The 18,510-nt window shown below is 37.6% G+C and overlaps 1 protein-coding gene across 3 annotated transcripts in view; it reads left to right on the top strand.

The window, feature by feature from the left end:
- Positions 1 to 18,510, top strand: part of LOC121636518 (low-density lipoprotein receptor-related protein 1-like) — a 97,082-nt gene that overhangs the window by 29,009 nt on the left and 49,563 nt on the right. For all 3 annotated transcript variants that reach the window (XM_041980050.1, XM_041980048.1, XM_041980051.1), the window contains exons 3-6: positions 4,355 to 4,492; positions 9,590 to 9,709; positions 10,161 to 10,289; positions 10,411 to 10,674. In XM_041980050.1, the coding sequence (XP_041835984.1) occupies positions 4,355 to 4,492; positions 9,590 to 9,709; positions 10,161 to 10,289; positions 10,411 to 10,674 (651 nt within the window). The remainder of the gene's footprint in view (positions 1 to 4,354; positions 4,493 to 9,589; positions 9,710 to 10,160; positions 10,290 to 10,410; positions 10,675 to 18,510) is intronic.

Below are 18,510 nucleotides of genomic sequence, written 5' to 3'. Positions count from 1 at the left end.
GTTATCCCAGCTTTCACCCATGTGGCTGTTGAATTGTTCAGATCAGGCTTTGCACGTGACACTCCTTACAACACCGTGGCTCAGCCTACTTTGTAGGGGGTCACAGCCGATTTGTGTGATCAAAACAATGGCCTTAGTTCTCTCGTCCCCCATTGCACCACCTCCACCCCTTCTGCCCTCATTCCCTCGGACTGGAAAAGGGCATGTGATCTACCACTGTGCGTAGCGGCTTACAGACTCTGTTCGTACAAGGTTTATGAAATCCTGAATCTTGTTTTGATAGGTGCCTTAAGAATGGCTTTGTTTGGCTTTATGCTGCCTCTATTGATAGAAATATAAGATATAAAGATAGGTGCTTATCTCAAGTCTATTTACTCTGTCTTAGTCTACTGTCTATTTAGTAAGGTTGAAACTTGGCTGGGTCAAACAGATATGGATGTCTGTAGTATGAAAATGAAGCCTTGGAACAATATCTTGTTCTTCATAAGAAGAAAAGAGTTAGCTTCACTTGTGGAGTTTGTCCACATTCAGGGACAAAGGTGTTCTACGTGGTCTTTTGTGGCTCCTCTCTGATTCCTGTTATTTCCAGGTTTTCCCCTTTCCCTCCATATTGTGTTCATTTTCCACACATTCACCTCCCACTTACAGACTTACTGTAAATGGATCCACAGATGTTGGAGGGCAAATCATGGGTGGAGATAAAGAGGGGAAAAATAATTGTGAGGAGGGAAAAGAACAGCCAAATGTTTCCACAATTACAAGAAAAACAAGCAAGAGACATGCCACTTGTTTCTTTCTCATTTAAGGTTTTACAAATCAGGACATAATAAAACAAATTACCTGTCTTAACTATGTCTTCAAATGAGGTAAATACGACCTCAGAGGAACATGTGACATATTACACCTTGAAATTATTTATTTGACAAAAACTAATCCAAAAAAAAAAGAAAAATAAAAGTACAGTCTTGCTGTTTCCATGGGGATTGAGAGGGTCAGTAGCAGCCAGGTTCTTGGTTAGGTAATCTTCAGCACATATGAGCTCCTCTATAAAAGCGGTAGTTTGGGCAGTTTGCTGTCTAGAGCATTTTTTTGTGCGCTACCAGAACATCAATGATGAAAGACATCAGCAGTAATTTCTAAACAATTTGGAGCCCATTATTCTACACTGAGAAAGATCATTTAAAAATTGAAAAGATTTTAGATAGCTGCTGATTGTGGACATCTCAGCTAGTTCAGTTCGGCAAGGTCAGAAAATTTCCAGAGAATCTGACTCTACAGGCTTCAGTTAGCATGTCACGTGTTAAAGACTGTGACAGCATGATTAGAAAAAGACTAGGAAAGCATTCTGAAATAACATCTTTTAAGGACAGAATGACAATATTTGGCCAAAATGCACTATGCTTGGGCAAACAAAACAAAACAAAAACAAAACACCTTATACCAACAACCACAGTCCAATAGCTAAAGCTTGGCTGAAATTGGGCTATTAACTGGACAATCATTCCAAGCACAGCAGCCAATTTAGAAAAAAAATAAGGTTTGCAAGATGCTCAGTTAAAGTCCAGACTTCAACCCGATTTAAATACTTTGGCTGAATTTTAAGAGAGCTTTGTATAAATTAATGCATGCAAATCTTGATTAACTGAGACATTGTTGTAAAGATGCTGCTGAATGGAGATCTATAAGCTGTTGTTGAGTTTACTTAATTTTTTTAATACATTGATTCAGAATTTAGTCTGTTTTTCTTATATAAATAAAGATATTATGTAATGCTTCATATTATCCTGCTGTCATGATCCATGAAAGACCAGGTGACTTAGTTATTGCACCCTGATATGTAAAACCTTTAGGGGGGTGTGCTGTCTACTTGCTCCTCTCTTATATGACTTGTGCTCAGTCCGTCTTTCCGAGTGTTTAGAGTCACTGGTTTAAGGATGAAAGACTAGTCACAGTCACAAGGCAGGAAAGAGTTCAGTAAGGTCGTTTAGGAGAATAGCCTTCTGTTCTTGCCAAAGCATTTTAGCTCACCTCTTTGTCCAGTTAAAGATGTCTGAATTTAGTGTCTTAGAAAGGGAGCAGTTTTGGCTCAGCTCATACTCATTTAAGAGGAACATGTTTTCTTTCCCAGAACTCCTCCCAGAGTTCCCTGTCAACAGATACTTCTATACCAGGCCTACATGCCAGCACGCTGGTGTGCTTATTGTTGGTGTTTTGCCTCTGGGATGGATGTTTGCACACTGCAGATGCAGTGAAGGTAGTCATTTGGCTAGTCAGAGGGTTAATGGTGTGTTTGTCGTTACTGCTAGTTTTCTCCAGCGGCCCTTTTTTTTTTTTTTTTTTTTTTTTGCTACAATGACTTGTTGGATGTCTGCCTTGTGGTTCTGCTTGTTCACTTGGCAAGCAGGAAAGACATTGAGGCTGAGAAGAAGAAGGCATGAGCACTGGCAAATAAAACAGTTATTACTAGAAAAAAAGGGGAAGAAAACACAAGTATGTCTCTTTTTCTAGAAGAAAATGCCTGATTTTTTGATCTGCGCTGTTTATAATACCTGGAGGAGACACTTGATAAAACTGGGTTAATAAAACATGATGGCAGAAGCAGGAATGCAGAATGATACATGGTAGAAGAAGGGTCTCATTTTGTTAGTCTTTTTTTTTTCTTATTAAACATGTGTTGCATCATGTTAACACAAAAATTGACATTAAATTTTTCTGATTTGATACATATTGCAATATAAACAGTTACTTTCAACAGAGCAAACACTACAGAAGAAGTCCTCGTGCCTCTGACTGAGGGTCCATTGACTACCTTCTTCAGATGTGAGGCAGTTTATCTCTTTTAAAGCTAAAGAAAAAACTGTTATAAACACCATTCAAGAGAGGGAAGATGCAGCAGAGACACGCAAACTGAGTGAAAATCAGTCACTGAGAGCTGGGAAGCAAGTGTATAAAGACAGAATTGACCAGAGCTACCCAATCTATCTTATGCTGAGGGGAGTCTCATGTGGATCAGGCAAGGCTCTGTGGCCTCTAGTGATTCCTTTCTCACACATTTATCTTTTATCTAAAAGAATGTTCTGGTGTTGCTCCTGTAACTCAGTACCCCTACCAGTCAGTTGTATCTGCTTTTGTCATCAAATATTTCTTGTCTTTGTCATCCCGAACTATTCCTGACTCTTTGTTGTGTATGCAGCGGCTCTGCGTCACTCGTCAAGAGACAAACTGAGTTTTGTAAATAAAACCTAAAGAATAAATCAAAACCGAGAACACTGAAAATGGAGAAATTACATCAAACGACTGTTTAGTCATGAAAATTGTTTGCATTGGACATCACGATGCATTGCTGAATCCTTGTGTCACCCAAACTTATAATAATTACAATGAAGGGAATCTTACATGCCCATTTATCAGGTGCAGGATCATATTTTAAATACACATAGTCTTATCAATATATGTGAGGGCCTTAATGAGAAAACAAAACAGCTGCTCTGTGCCTAGTGTTCATTTGTGTATCTTCTTGGTAAATAGTCTTTTGGAAGACAACAATGACACGGAAACGGATTTAAGATCTGCATCTGTGGTCACCATGTGGAGAAACGCCCCCGTTGCTGGTTTAATTGTCTGATAAGGTTCCAGCAGATCTGCAGTTTATCTGCAAAACTAAATTGATAATTAACAACAATGCTTGAAAGAACTTTATCTTCCAGACTGTTTACCACACACCACTGCAGGATTGTCTGTCTTGTTTGATGGTTTGTGTTGAAATCCGCAGTAGCAGTGCTGTGCACAACTTTCAAAGAGTAAATAGTGAGAAGGTATGTGCCGAATAGAGGAGACGGCAATAAAACATTTTTGTTTCTTTATTCTAGAATGTTTTGCCAGCCATGCAGAGCACACGGGTCTGGTCCTAGATCTCCAGAAATTTAATTTAATTTCATTAATTTTTTTCTGAATTGTAACATTTTACCTTTTATATAATATATCTAATATATAGTATGGATAAAGAAATGAATGGACCATTTTGCAGGAATAAAATGGTATGTTACACTAACCTGACCGCATAATCTTAAATTTGATTGACATACTAACTCCCCCATGACATTATTTTACTTAATAAATCAATAAGGGGAAAACAGCCACCTAATATTGTAAGTAATTTCTTTAAATATGACTAAATTATTTTCAAAAGATTATCAGGTTTTGTGATTTTCATATCTTTAGTCCTTTAATACAACTGACCTATATATTAAAGTAATGAGTTACTACATTGAAAAGCAAAGAAAAACTGTTAATAAAACTTAACATTTTACTTTGACCTTAAATTTTTGCATAAATCAACATTTTTTTTCCTTAGGTCCACACAGCACCATATCACACTGCCCACCCAACGAGTACCAGTGTGGAGGGACAGAGTTGTGCATCCACATGAGCAAACTGTGCAACGGGGTCCCAGACTGTACTGATGGCTGGGATGAGGGACCACACTGCAGAGGTATGTTCACGTACATCCTCACTGTATGAGCATATATGCAGTTCTTGAAAGTTCTTTTCTTCTTTTTTTATGTGTTGCTTGTCTATTGTTTAGTTCTCACCCCTGAAATCAAAACAATGAAGCAAGAAATCAGTTCCAGTAGCATGCTGCTCCACCATGACAGTATTGTAATGTTAGATTGTGCTGCCTTTTGTTCATTGTGTTTTTAAGCAGCTCTGTTTGCTAAATTACTTCCCAAGAGTGTATTCAGAAGCAGACAGTCATTCAGTCTAAACTGGGAAAGCAGTTGTTTTGAAAACCAAAACTAGGAATTAGTTAATGGTGAATCTAAGAAATGTGATATTCTATTAAAAATGTGCAGGCCAAGCAGACCACAGTGGGGGAGAAAAACAGAAAAACAAAACAAACCAAAGAAGTAATTGTTAGAAAAGACTTTAATAATTTCTTAAAATGCATGAATAATGGAGAAAGGGGAAGATTTAAAACCAAGTCAAGCTGAGAACTTCTTCTATAAGAAATATATATGTCAAAGCTTAAGAACCAAAACTGTGGAAAGATGGACCAAACCTAAAAGATTTTTGTGTCTCACCCTTTCTCAATTCTTTGTTTTTAGATATCAGTGTGTAATGAAAGGAAAATGTGTTCCCTCACATTTCTTAAAAATGAGATATCACAACCTCAGGCAAGCAACACAAACCATTTTAGAATGTGTTATTATTAATTTAATAAAATCTGCAGGAGCAGTGTGTTAAAAGCTAACCGCACCCCATGATTCAGTGGCTCGTAGAACCATCTTTGGCAGCAATAACCTGAAGTAATCATTTAGTGTATGTCATTATCAGTATTTCTCATCCCTGAGGAGCAGATGATCCTTGTGGCCCACTTATCTTTACATCGTTGCTTCATTTCATTATGATTTGCAGGCATTCTTTACTGCACAGCTCCTTTAAGGTCCTGTCACAGCATTTTAATGAGATTGAGGTTTGAACTTTGAGTCGTTGTGACATTTTGATGATTCTTTTATTTTTCAGCCATTGTCTTGTAGATATGCTGTTGTTCTTCACTGTCCTGCTCTATGAACCTATTTCAGTCAAACTTTAGTTGTCAGACAAATTGCCTCTTATGACTAAAGAATACTTTCATACACAATAAAGTTCATAGTCAGCTCAAAAACTGGAAGGTGTCCCGGTCCTATGGCAGCAAAACAAGTTACAGCTAACAATCACCCCTCCACTATCATGCTCGGCAGTTGCTATGAGATGTTCTTGGTCTTAGTTGTGATTGGTTTTCACTAAACAGGGTTGTGTGTATCGTGGCCAAACATTAGTCTTGTCTGTCCAAAGGACATTGTTCCAGAAGTCTTGTGGTTTGTTCAGATGCAACTTGGCAAACCCAAGCTGCACTGATATGTTCTTTTTAGAGTGCAGGCTTTCTCCTGGAAACCCTTCTCAATGTGACATACTTATTCAGTCTTTTTCAATTTGTGCTGTCATAAACCTCTGCATTTAACATGCTAACTGAGCCCTGCAGAGAGTGAGATATACCTCCTGGGTTTTTTCCGGTTCCTCTGAGCATTGCATGGTCTGACCTTGAGGTGAACTTGTTGGGATATCCATGTTTGCAGTAGACAGATATGTTTAGCATCTGGTTATGATGAGTAGAAATGGACTGAGATAAGATTTTAGAGGTTGATGCAACATTTTCATTGTCGAAATATTATGGATGATTGCGGGTCTGTGCATCTAAGCAAGTGGGAATACAGAATGGCAGCTATACAAACTGACACAGGATGTTTACTTTATATCTTCTATGGAAGCAGTAAGGCTATACACACATTTTTCACATATAGTTACTGTATTTTGCCTTAATTGTAATGGCACACAGTGGTATGTTATGTCTAATTTTTAGACCTTGTGAGACCAGAAATTTTTTTTTTTTTTTACTTTAAACTGAAAGATAACATATTTACTTTTTACCATTACATACTGGCATTGATGTTAATTGGGATAGTTTATGAACAGAATATACAAATCATGTTGATAATACACATGATAATTATAGTGATTTGATGCCAGCTAGTAAAACTAAATCATAATTGGCCAATAGAAATAAAAGACTAATAAAAAAAAAAACAGAAGATGAATCTGTTAGCAGTATATTGTGATGATCTTGTTATCATAAATGTTTTAGCCACAATAAAACATTACGCCAGCTGTGCTCTGAAGTGTTTGTCACTCTTGAATAATCTTGAATGATAGTTATAGATTTTTGTATTAATAGTTAGATAGTCCTTTCCACTTTTCTCTCTTTCCACCTGTACATTGATTAATTATTTCAAGACTCTCTAAGACTTTCATAGATTTTCCATCTTGACAACCCTGGAACTCTCACACATATAAGTCTATCACATTTTTTGTACTCATGTTCGGTCATCTCTCTTTTCTAGAATTATATTTTCTTCTTCCCACTGCACCTTTGGTTAAAAAATAATCTGCTGTGAAATATTTATTAAAGCAGCATGGAGATGGACATGAAATCTTTATGCTCTTTTAGGCTTCTAGGCTACTCTGTATAGTATTCAGTGTTTAACTCAAAATAGAAGGTAATTCTCCACATGTGAGAATGCAGCAGCTCTTATGAAAATACATGCAGCGGCCACTTCTTGCAAAGTGTTTATTGCTGGGTGTATTTTTGTAAGCCTGCATATGCACACGGACTGAAATATCTTTTCGTGGCATCTTTTGTTTAGCAAAGCAGCAAGTTTTCCATTCAAGGTCATCAAACTGATAAGCGTGTTTTGTATTCGGAACCAAAATAGAGAAATTTATATTGTTTTATTTGCTTTATAGTCAATATTCTGTGGTACGTGTCACAGTAAGTTGTTTACATTGCTGGTTTTCTAAATTTTTCTCAGTTATTTGGTGCACAGACTTGTTTTGGAAAATTCCAGGCATGTCTGTAATTTGAATTGTGGTTGTCTCAGCAGGCCTCTGGAGTGTAGTGGGAAGACTTGTGTACTCATTGAATTATATCAAGATTGGCAGGGGAGTAGTTGTATGGTTTAACTTAACTGATTGTCATTCTCATGAAGAGTATAAAGAATCTCGGATAGCAGCTGAAAATTCACCATAAAAAAGATCTGCTGATTTGTGATAGTTTTGCTCTTGCTCAGCACATTCAGTTTATTATTGAGTGAGGAATGGTATGTTGTGACCAGTGCAAAAGTACACCATGCACAGAACCTTAACAGAAGTGTGGAATTTATATCTCGGAAGTGTGGCGTCTCGAAGAGGAGACATTTTGATCTTTATGCCCCTCTTTGGGGCTGTGTATGAACAGGCTGACGGTGTTTTTGGGCAAAGTGAATCACTTGTGGCTGATAGATCTCAGGTGGGTCTGACATAACTGTGTGTTTGACTATGACTCAATGTGTGTTGATTTATATCTCACAGGAAGTGCAGCGCACTGTCCAAAAGGTGCAGCTTTTTGTCTGTTTTAGAAGGCGAGGTATTGATTTCTTGGTTGCTGTTTGTCTCTGGCCCTCTATCTATCACATTTGATGAAAAACACACCTTAAAAGAAAACAACAAAAAAAAAGAATGTCATGTTTTGGTGAATGTATTTTAGTTGCTTTAAGTGTTCTGGAGCTCTCTTTCTGAAAAATGTCTTTACTTTAAGTGGTCTAATTTTCTTTTTATGGGTTAAAATAAATTTCTTGACCACTCTTGTTATCTCTTATGCTTGGATCCAGACAAGTTGGACTCCTTGGCTTTTGCAGAGTGTGCCTGGCCTTCTTTAGATTCAAGTACATGTCCAACTGTTAAAGCCTGGACCAACCAATCACAGCTGTTTATTTCAGATGTTGCAGGTTTCATATGGTACAGCTTTTAAGCGTCATGTTTCTCTGTTTGCATGTGGGTTCATCCAGTTTCTGCGTCGGCTGAACCAAACAGAGAGGGCCACATAAATATGCGTTTGTTTGGCAGTGATCGCTAAAATAATTTAGCATTTACACTTAATTCTGCGTTTACCTTCTACTTGTCTTTAGACGGGAATTATTTCCTGATGAGACCAAATTTGGGTACCAAATGTCTTAATACCCAAAGATGTCAATAATGTAACCATAATAAAACCATTTAATCAGACAAGTTGACTGAGAGAAGTGACACAAAATCTCAAAACCAATTAAAAAGTGCAAATGAGCACCGTATCAGAAAAGGCTGCATGTTCTCATCTAAATTCTTTTGCTCAAGGCTGAATTTGACTCTTTAAACTTGTTTTTCCTTTTTTAAATTCTGCACTCCTTAACCGTATTGTACTGACCTTGTATTATTCAGATTAGAGTCTACTTATGGTAGTTTGAGATTTTAATTTCTAAGCTCATCATTGTATGATGTGGCTATTTTATTTGTGTTCAGGGACACACTCAGACTCTTTATCTATAGACAGTGCAGACCAGATCTTCTCAGATATATTCCTTAGCTGATGGTAAACGGAGCCAACTTTAATTATTATGTTTTTTTGCTGCCGACAGCCATGGTTGAAGGTATTATATTATCTGTTGGCCACACGCCCATGAAAGTGGATTCTTTTGATAGCCTTGGGTGAGTTTGGGGCAAATGTTCCCTAAAATGATTAGATTTTGTTGCTGAAATGTCAAAGTCACTATGACTTAAAAAAACACATTTTAGGCCATAACTCAAAACACGATAAAGTGATTTTACATTTAAATTCAATTTGACAGTATAATGTTCTAAAAACCGTCGTGACCATTAAACAACACGGTAAGCAGGGGAAGAGGAAAATGTGACCATGTGTCATATTTGATAAAATGCTGAATTTGACTGACTTACACCTGCTGGCAGTTGTAAGCTGAATGAAAGCTGCATGAACACAGTGTGATCCATGGGTTTAGAGTAGAATGTTGAATGTTTTATTACAGTTCTTACAAATCTTCCTCCCATTAGAAATACTAATATAATGTTTTCAGCACAGTAAAAATGTTGATAAGAAGAAATGAACATTGTTCACCTGTCTTTTGTTTCTTTCACCCATTCATCACTGTCTTTCCCCCTCTCTCCTCTTGTTTCCCCTCAGAGTACATGTCCAACTGCTCCATCATAGGCTGTCAGGAAAACTGTGCAGTTACTCCAGCAGGGCCTGCTTGCTACTGTAACAGCGGTTATGAGATCAGCGCTGATGGAAAGACATGTAAAGGTGAGTTGCTGGAAGCGCTAGCCACCCTCAATCCCTCAGTTCCTTCTAGTTCAGGAGGAATGCTTGATGAAATGTATTTAACTGCTGCATGAAGTGAAAATCAGACAGCAACGTCAGAATACAGAAACCTCCGGATGTTTACAAAATGGGTTTTGTGTGCATGTGTGTACAAAGATGCATTGATGTTTACTTAAGTTTTTGAAAAGCTAAACAAAAAACAGATGAGGGGAGGCTGAGTGTGGAGCATTTCCTGCAAAGTCATACAGTATATTTAGCATCTGACACGGATTAGCAGTACAGCTTGATATTTTATAAAAAAAAAACTTGATAATATTTTCTACTTTATGATCTGTTTAGTTTTTACTGTCTTGTTTTATTATATTTGTTGACCTAATTCTAAGCTAAAATTTGTTTTTTAACTGAGTAACCCTCTGTGGTTTCTGTGGTTCAGACTTTGATGAGTGCAGTGGGTATGGGACTTGCAGCCAGACCTGTACTAACACTGACGGGTCCTACACTTGTTCATGCGTGGAGGGTTACCTGTCCCAGCCAGACAACCGCTCCTGCAAAGCCAAGAACGGTAAGCATAATCAAAGGGGAACAACAATGGATGTTCACCTGGTTTTCCAAGACTATACAAAGCTTTCATTAATTTCTGCTTCTCATGCTTACTCTTATTTATCTCCACGTTACATTTCCAGTGCCAGTAGACCGCCTCCCTGTCTTGCTGATTGCCAACTCCCAGAACATCCAAGCCACCTCCCTGAGCGGCACCACAGTCCATAGTCTGTTGTCTACCAGCACTAAACAAACCACAGCTATGGACTTCATTTATGCCAAGGAAACTGTATGCTGGATCCATGTGGGAGACTCCCCCTCATCCACACATCTCAAATGTGCCTTGATTCCCAATCTCAAGAGCTTCACAGAGGAAAGAGTGATAAACATCTCCTTCAGCCTGCATCGTAAGTACATCTGGGCTGTTTTCACCCTGGTATCACATTAGATCCCACTGAAAAGGGTTTGTTAGCATCCAGTGTGCGGTAGCACTTAATTACAGACATCAGTACATACAAATACAGTATATTCCAGCTCTCAGCACATCACACAATAAAAACAATGCCATTATCTACATAATGCATCACTTTTTCACCTTTTCTCTTAGATTATATTTAATAAGAGGGGGAAGATTTCTGTGAAATTTTATGCAGAGCTTTCAAATTACTTGCAGATCAGATGCTTAGAGGTGTACAAGGAAATGAAGGAGACAAGTTCATGAGGCTAGGGAAGTTTGATATCATCAGAGTTTAATAAAAATTGCAAAAAATGTACAAAAGGGCAACTAAAACTGAACTGAGCATCCCCTCTGTGCTGCTCTGTGCTCTAACCAGAGCCAGTGAGTCACAGATATTATGACAACACATTAAAAGCAGCTGTGCTTTTCCATGGTCTAAGTTTCTTTTCAGAAAACACTGGAAAATCTTTTCTCCTGTAAAAATGAAACTAAAAGAAAGTCCATAGAGATCTAAGTGGCTAGACTGAATGCAGACGTGCACACTTGTGTGTTCCTGACTGAAGGCAGCCCACTGGTCGAAAACATTCACACCCACATCCCACTTCCTCTCTTTTCCTTAAGAGCTCCTTTAGTTCCAGACCTGTATTTGTACAGAGACTTGCAAAAGAATCCCCCCCTCCACCACCACCACCAACCCCTGTGCATTTTTACCTATTTTGTTACATGACAACCTCTAATTGGAATTATTTTTTTTATTTGAATTTTATTTGTTGGAACTGCACAAACTAATCTGTTTTGAAGTGAAACCTGAAATATATAATAAAAAAGTAAAAAAGAATTTTTAAAAGTAAAAAATTTAAAATTGCCATGTGCATACGTGTCCACCCTCTTTGTTATGAAGCCACTAAAAAAGCTCTGGTGCAACCAGTTACCTTCAGAAGTCACATAAGTCGTCAAATGAAGTCCACATGTGTGCAGTCTAAGTGTCACATGGTCTGTCAGTATATACCCACCTTATCTGAAAGGCTGTACACATAAGCAAGAGGCTCCGCTAACCAAACACTATCATTAGGACCGAGGAGCTCTCCAAGCAAATCAGGGACAAAGTTGTTGAGAAGTTCAGGTCAGGTTCAGGTCAGGGTTGGGTTATGAAAAAATATCCAAATCTTTGATGATCCTCAGGAGCATCATGACATCCATCATAATCTAATGGAAAGAACATGGCACCACTACAAACCTGCTGAGAGAGGGCCGCCCACCAAAACTCACGGAACGGGCAAGGAGGGCATTAATCAGAGAGGCAGACCAAAGGTTACCCAACACACTTAATCACCCCAAAAACACCATCCCCACAGTGAAACATGATGGTGGCAGCATCATGCTGTGGGGATGTTTTTCAGCAGTAGGGACTGGAAAACTGGGAGTCGAGGAAAAGATGGACGTTGCTAAATACAGAGATATTCTTAAGCAAACCTATACCAGTCTGTGAGTGATTTGAGACTAAGATGGAGGTTCACCTTCCAGCAGGACAAGGACCACATGCATACTGCTAAAGCAGCCCTTGGGTGGGAGGGAAACATATAAATGTGTTGGAATGACATAGTCAAAGCCCATACCTCAATCCAATGGTTTGCCTTAAAGATTGCTGTTAACAAGCACAGGCCATTAAACATGAAGGAGCTGGAGCAGTTTTCCCTTGAGGAACAAGCAAAAATCCTAGTGGATGTGGCAAGCTCAGAAACTTATCAAAACGACTTGCATCTGTGATTGCCGCACAAAGTACTGACTCTTCAAAGTACTGACTTCAGGGGTGTACATATTTATGCCCATTGACGTTTTGTCCTATTTGTCGTTTGCTTCACAATAAAAAAATAAATCACATCTTCAAAGCTGCATATTCTGTAAATTAGATGATGGACACCGTCAGACAAGTTGTTTTGATTCCAAGTTGTGGGGTAACAAAATGCAAAAAATGTCCAGAGGGGGTGATTTCTTTTGCAAGGCACTGTAATTATGCCATGGCCTGGTTTCAATCAGATTATCTTCTGAGTCAGAAGAAATAGAAGGCACAAAATCAATAATTTGAACTTCATAAAACAATTAGAAGGTTATTCAGTTTTTCATTTTGTCATTGTGTTCACCTTTTCTGCCCTGTCTCACCTCTCCCCACCATCCCTCAGCACTAAACCAGCCAGGAGGGATTAAAACCAAAGAAAACTGTAAAGATCATTAAATATTTTTATTTAAAAATGAATTTGACAGAGGAAAATTAAAGAAATGAATCTAAAGCATTTTGCTATCAGACTCCATGGTGATATAATGTTTTGAAAATGAATGAATGAATGAATGAAGAGCAGTTTGGCAGTGGAAGTTGAGGTTAGTGGAAAGACCAATGGATTCATCTGAAAACTAGCTGTGATCTGACACTGAAATGGCAGCTGACAGCAGCAGAGAAACTAACTGTTAAAATCTGACGGGAGCAAAATAATTTGCTGACAGAGGCTGTGGCAAAATTGGACCAGTTTGAGTGAAAACTGAAAGCTTTCAGTCAGCTGATGGAATTGGAGTGGAAAATGAAAAAGAAAGGGCGATCAGGACTGAACTTTCTTTAAGCTTCATTTTAGATTTGTGCCCATCATTTTTAGAGTGCAAATTGTGCTCAAATACAGGCAATTTATACGTATAGCACTTTTCTTGTACATGGCAATCGAAAGTGCTTTACATAAAACATTAAAAGCATAGTGATCTTTGTTTAATGCAAAGAAAGCATTCAGATTTAGTAAAAGGCAGCAACAAACAGCAAAAATCACAAAAAATACTAAATTACATTAAAATGACCTGCGATGGACTGGTGACCTGTCCAGGGTGTACCGTGCCTCTCACCTGTTAAATGCTGGGATAGGCTCCAGCTTACCTGCGACCCGTAATGGACTAAGCAGTACAGAGAATGAATGAAGGAAACATTAAAATGATTAAAAGCAAGATAAGTTAAACAGTTACCATGCACATTTGGAGCTTCACATCCCTTAATGTTCAAAAAACAGATTTTTGTAGTATATTGGATTTCTGCAGACATTTCTTTAGTTTTCATCTAAAGTGCTATTTTTAACTCTTTAAAGCCCCATTCCTTAGAAAATCCAGTCTACTGTTGTTTTGTTTGTATTGTGGAAGCATTAGCAATGTATATAACTCTAGGTGTTGCCTTCTCGGAGCTGTGGGGTGATGGTAACAAAGTCTTTCTGCTTCCAATAGTTTATTTAAGCCAGAAATGGCCACAAAGCAATGAGAGACTCTTACAGAGGCTGTTGCAGTACATAAAGTGCAATATTTTCATGCAATGAGGTTTCTATTTGTAACAGCTAGCTGGGTTTAGGTTGCACTAAAGTTCAGAAGTTGATGTAATATGTAGTAACCTACACCCAGTATTTGCTAATTATTTTTTAGCAGTTTTAGAATTTACATGATTTCTGTATATCACATTTTTTCATTGCAGCTGTGTCAGTTAGCATTCAGTACAACATACCAACAAAACATTTTAAATGTGAAATTCAGTTTTGTTTTTTCTACTGACAACTCCTCTTAAATAATGTCCAAAAAGATCCATTTCCCTAATTTCTGATTCCCTGGTATTAAATTTTTAACAAAACTCAAGCCCATGTGCTCAAAGCTAACAGTCACATTATTGTTGGGACATTACCATAAGACATAAACGTAATCTACTGGTGCTCAGCCACAGTTTGCTTTTTTTCGCCAAAAACCTGGTGTTTTGGTCATAACTGTGAAATGATATAGTTAGCAATTGTTTCATTTGAGAAGCAGAGTTTTCTGTAGGAGATCATTACTTTAATTCAAGTGGACTTTGTAGGCTTGCAGGCCTTTTACATTCAATAAAATGATAATAATAATATAATATTACATAAAAATGGAAAGGGAATAAACCTGCAAGCTTAATAAAGCCAGTTTAAAATACTGGGATTGTTTGAAATTGAGTAGGACATTTTATTCCTACCTGTTTTTTGCATGCATACATGCAAGCCTTGCGACCAAGTAGTGGTTGTCTCTGTTCACATCCTTTTTCTATTTAACGGAAGAATGCAAAAACATGACAGAATTGCTTAGTCAATGTGAAGCATTAGAAAAATGAAAAGGCCGAATGGTGACAGTCAGACAGCTTTGTCTACCTCATGCATGCACAGTGTGGTGTAGCTGTCATATGGAAATATACTGCAGTATTCATTTAAAACTAGATGATTTCAGACAAGCTGAGACTGAGGAAAATGTATTTTGTCATCCTGCAGAGTCACAAGGAAGATAAAGCATGATACATATATAATTTTTTAACCTTTCTGATGCTACATTTATTATTAGTTAATGCATCCCACTGATCAGCCAGGGATCTCTCAAAATTTATATAAATCTTTAATGCATTTCTAACAGATTATTAAGAGTCAAGAATTATTACTGTTGCTATGACCGTGCAACTGTAACCAGAGCTACAACGGCTTGTGTCTAACTTACCAGTTTTAAGAACCAGAAAAAGTTGCAGCTTCTTCATCTGGGCTCTCCTCGTCTGTCCTCTGCACACACACACCCACATACGCTGCAGCTTTTATGTGCAGACATACTGACAGACAGACAGATGTTTGCAAACCCCCACACTGACAAAACGGAGAAGCAGCTGCATCGAGGAGCGAGGACGGGTTGTGCATGACAGATGATGAAGGATTAGTGCTATGTGGCTGACATAAGGAGGAAACTGAAAGGCAGTGCACTTACTGTATCCAGGTTACCATGTTTATATTTCAATGTCAGCATGTCTGAGTGTGACAAAAGAATGGCAAAGAGATTCAGTTTAAAGGAATTTTAATCGTGAATAAGGCAAATAAAACTGTCACAGAAAATAGCATGACTGATTTGCAGAATCAACACAAACTGTATATGTTTGGAGAAAACAGCTGATCTTGTAAACATGTCCTACAAAATGTAGGAAAATGTGTAGACTTTTAAATTTATGATGACCTAGAAAAGTACAGCTGCATACTTTGACCAACCAGAGAACCCCAAAAGGAAAGCTCAGCAGAAAAAATATGCAACACAGAAAAGCAGATTTTTCTCGTCCATTCCAGGCTGTAATGTGAAGCGACTTTCCAGCCAGCAGAGTTGAACTATTTTGGACAGGTTGAGTGGGACAGAGTAGGAAGAGCTGATTTATGCTTACAGTTAACATGGATGGAGTCAGCAGCAGCCAAAGGCAGGGGTGAACATACAGGAAATGATGCTCGTGTGGTTGGAGTGACTCATGACCTCAGTATGCCACAGATGAGTTGTCCAGATGTGTCCCCAACTCTCTCACTTGCTTTCATCACATTCCGTCTGACTTTTTTTTCTTTGGTCCCAAAGTAAACGTTTATATTTTGAAAAGCATATGCCTGCTCTCATTCTGACATTCCATATTTGACCATGCCTGTTTGTTGCCATTACAACACTATAAAATATTCAGCAGATGCAACAGATGTGTTTTCCTCAAGTCTTAGGCATAAGTGCAAAAAATGGTATTTATACTAATGTTGTTTTAATTAAGAAAAAAATGCTGTTATTGTACAAAAAGTAAAGAAAAAGTAAAAATTAACTTACTTAAAATGCAAAAACAAACCCAAACATATTTTTAAACCTCTCATGCAGGTAGGTTTAGAGCATGCATAACACGTGATCAAGCACAGTGTCTTAACAAATAAAACTAAAACATGAAATAGATAGTTCCTAGTGATTATTCACTGCACTCACTCAGTGTTGATATTTGATTGTCTAAATTCACAATTTAGATTTAATTAATCTAAACAATTTTTTAAATCATTTAAGGCTTGTTTGGAATGGTAAAGTTTATCTACATATGTTTGGTTCATGTCTAGGCTATATAGTCAGTACCCCAGTAATCTAATTGGTGGCGTACTTAGTTCACACTGCAGACAAAAGTGACCCATATATGATTTTTTTTTCTTTTTTTTGCATATGTGACCCATAGGCCTATATGATTTTTATGACCCACTGAACAGCACAAATCGTTTTTTTTTTTTTTTCTTTTCAAATCCGATTCCTGCCACTTTCATATGTGGTTTCATATGTAAAGCAAACTTTGTCTGAAGGGTCATTTAGCATTTGAGGCAGATTTCACCATTCTGTGCTGACGTTGGCAGGACTGCAGGATAGGCAGGGTCAAATGTAAACAAGACAAAACAATATTATATCATAATTTTATCAGTTCCAGTTACACAGCAACTTAAAAATTGATACACACATGTTGACATTTGTAAACCTCCATATTTATCTATGTAAAAACAGCGTGTGGGGTACTTCAGGGCCATTATCTGTTCTCACCGTGGTGGTTGTATGTAAATTATAATGTGAACAATCACATGAAGAAATCAGATTTCAGCAAAAAAAAAAAAAAAAATTCAGACTAAAGCCCTAACTTCCTAATAGGTTTGGGTATTGTGTATAACCTAATTAAATACAGAATTAAATGAATTGCAAATCATTTAAATTCTTTGTGAAACACATATTTAACAATAGTTGCCCAATGAAACGGTGCATGGTGTGCCATTAGTCTCCCCATATTTACCATATTTACTAGTTTACCAAGAAAACAGAGGCTAGCTGAGGCTTCCCCCTCCCGATTAACCAGGTAACTTGTTCTGCTTGTTCAGCTCCAGAAGCCTGATCAGGTTCTGCTCTCCATTCTGCATCAGCTCTGTTTAAATTTAAGATCATTTAAAAGATGCATGCTCATGCTCTTGCATGTTAGAAGCTTAACTTTATAAGACTATAATAATATGTCTACATAATTCAAAATTATTTTTCAAACACTACATTGCTGCAGCACCTCTTGTCACCGTAAGTCTCATTTTAAGGTTGTGTATAATTAAGGCCCAAAAGGCTTGGCAGTTGTTGGTCAACTGATTAATGGAAAACAGTGGAGTTTAAGATGTTGGATTAAGTTGTTTTTTTGTTTAGGGGGTATACCGTACTAGCCACTAGCAGGCATTATGCAGATATATTTAATTGTGATAGCATTTAGTACAGGGCTACAAACAAGGTATTTCAAGCAGGTCTCAGACAGATATTTTACATTCACAAAAAGTTTCAAGAAACAAGAATAATATGATATATTTAAATGCATGGATTAAATAATTTGTCATTTATTGCCATTCTTTTCGAATTGACATTTTACAGCTTTTGAAGCATGTGGCAAGCAAATATCAAATAACGGAGCTCTACAGACAGTTCTGGGAACGTAGAAATTACACCATGATAGGTTTACATCTACTAAAAGTAGGTATTGATGCGTCATATTATGCACAGCGGGGTTTATCCCTGAGTTGTCACTAAGCTTCCATTTCTGCATGTACCGTGAGAGTCACAGTAGCTAGCCTTGCACAATGAACTACACTGTGCTGCTTAGGACGGACACTGGCCTAAAATCTCCTTATGAGGTCATGTGCTGTTAAAGGGCAATCCAGTCAGCACATTTTTAAATCTTCTTTCCCTTCAACTCTTAAGTTAGCTTTAAGCTTCTAGTTCTCACCTAATTTTCCCTCCTTCACACATTTTAGTTCCAGAACTGCACTTAGTAAAAGAATATTTTTATCCCACCCCCCACTTACCTGTCTAAATAAGGGTTTACTGTTGAAGCTTTTTCAAAATATTTAGAAATCACAATACAGAGGTATCATAAGAACATCAGCTTCATTTAAGTCAATGGGGTGAAAATGTTCCTGCCTTCACATGT

The sequence above is a fragment of the Melanotaenia boesemani genome, chromosome 3 (assembly GCF_017639745.1).
Source record: "Melanotaenia boesemani isolate fMelBoe1 chromosome 3, fMelBoe1.pri, whole genome shotgun sequence".
NCBI classification, from domain to species: Eukaryota; Metazoa; Chordata; class Actinopteri; order Atheriniformes; family Melanotaeniidae; genus Melanotaenia; species Melanotaenia boesemani.
Note: the sequence above shows the minus strand (reverse complement) of the source record. Positions and strands in the feature narration are given on the sequence as shown.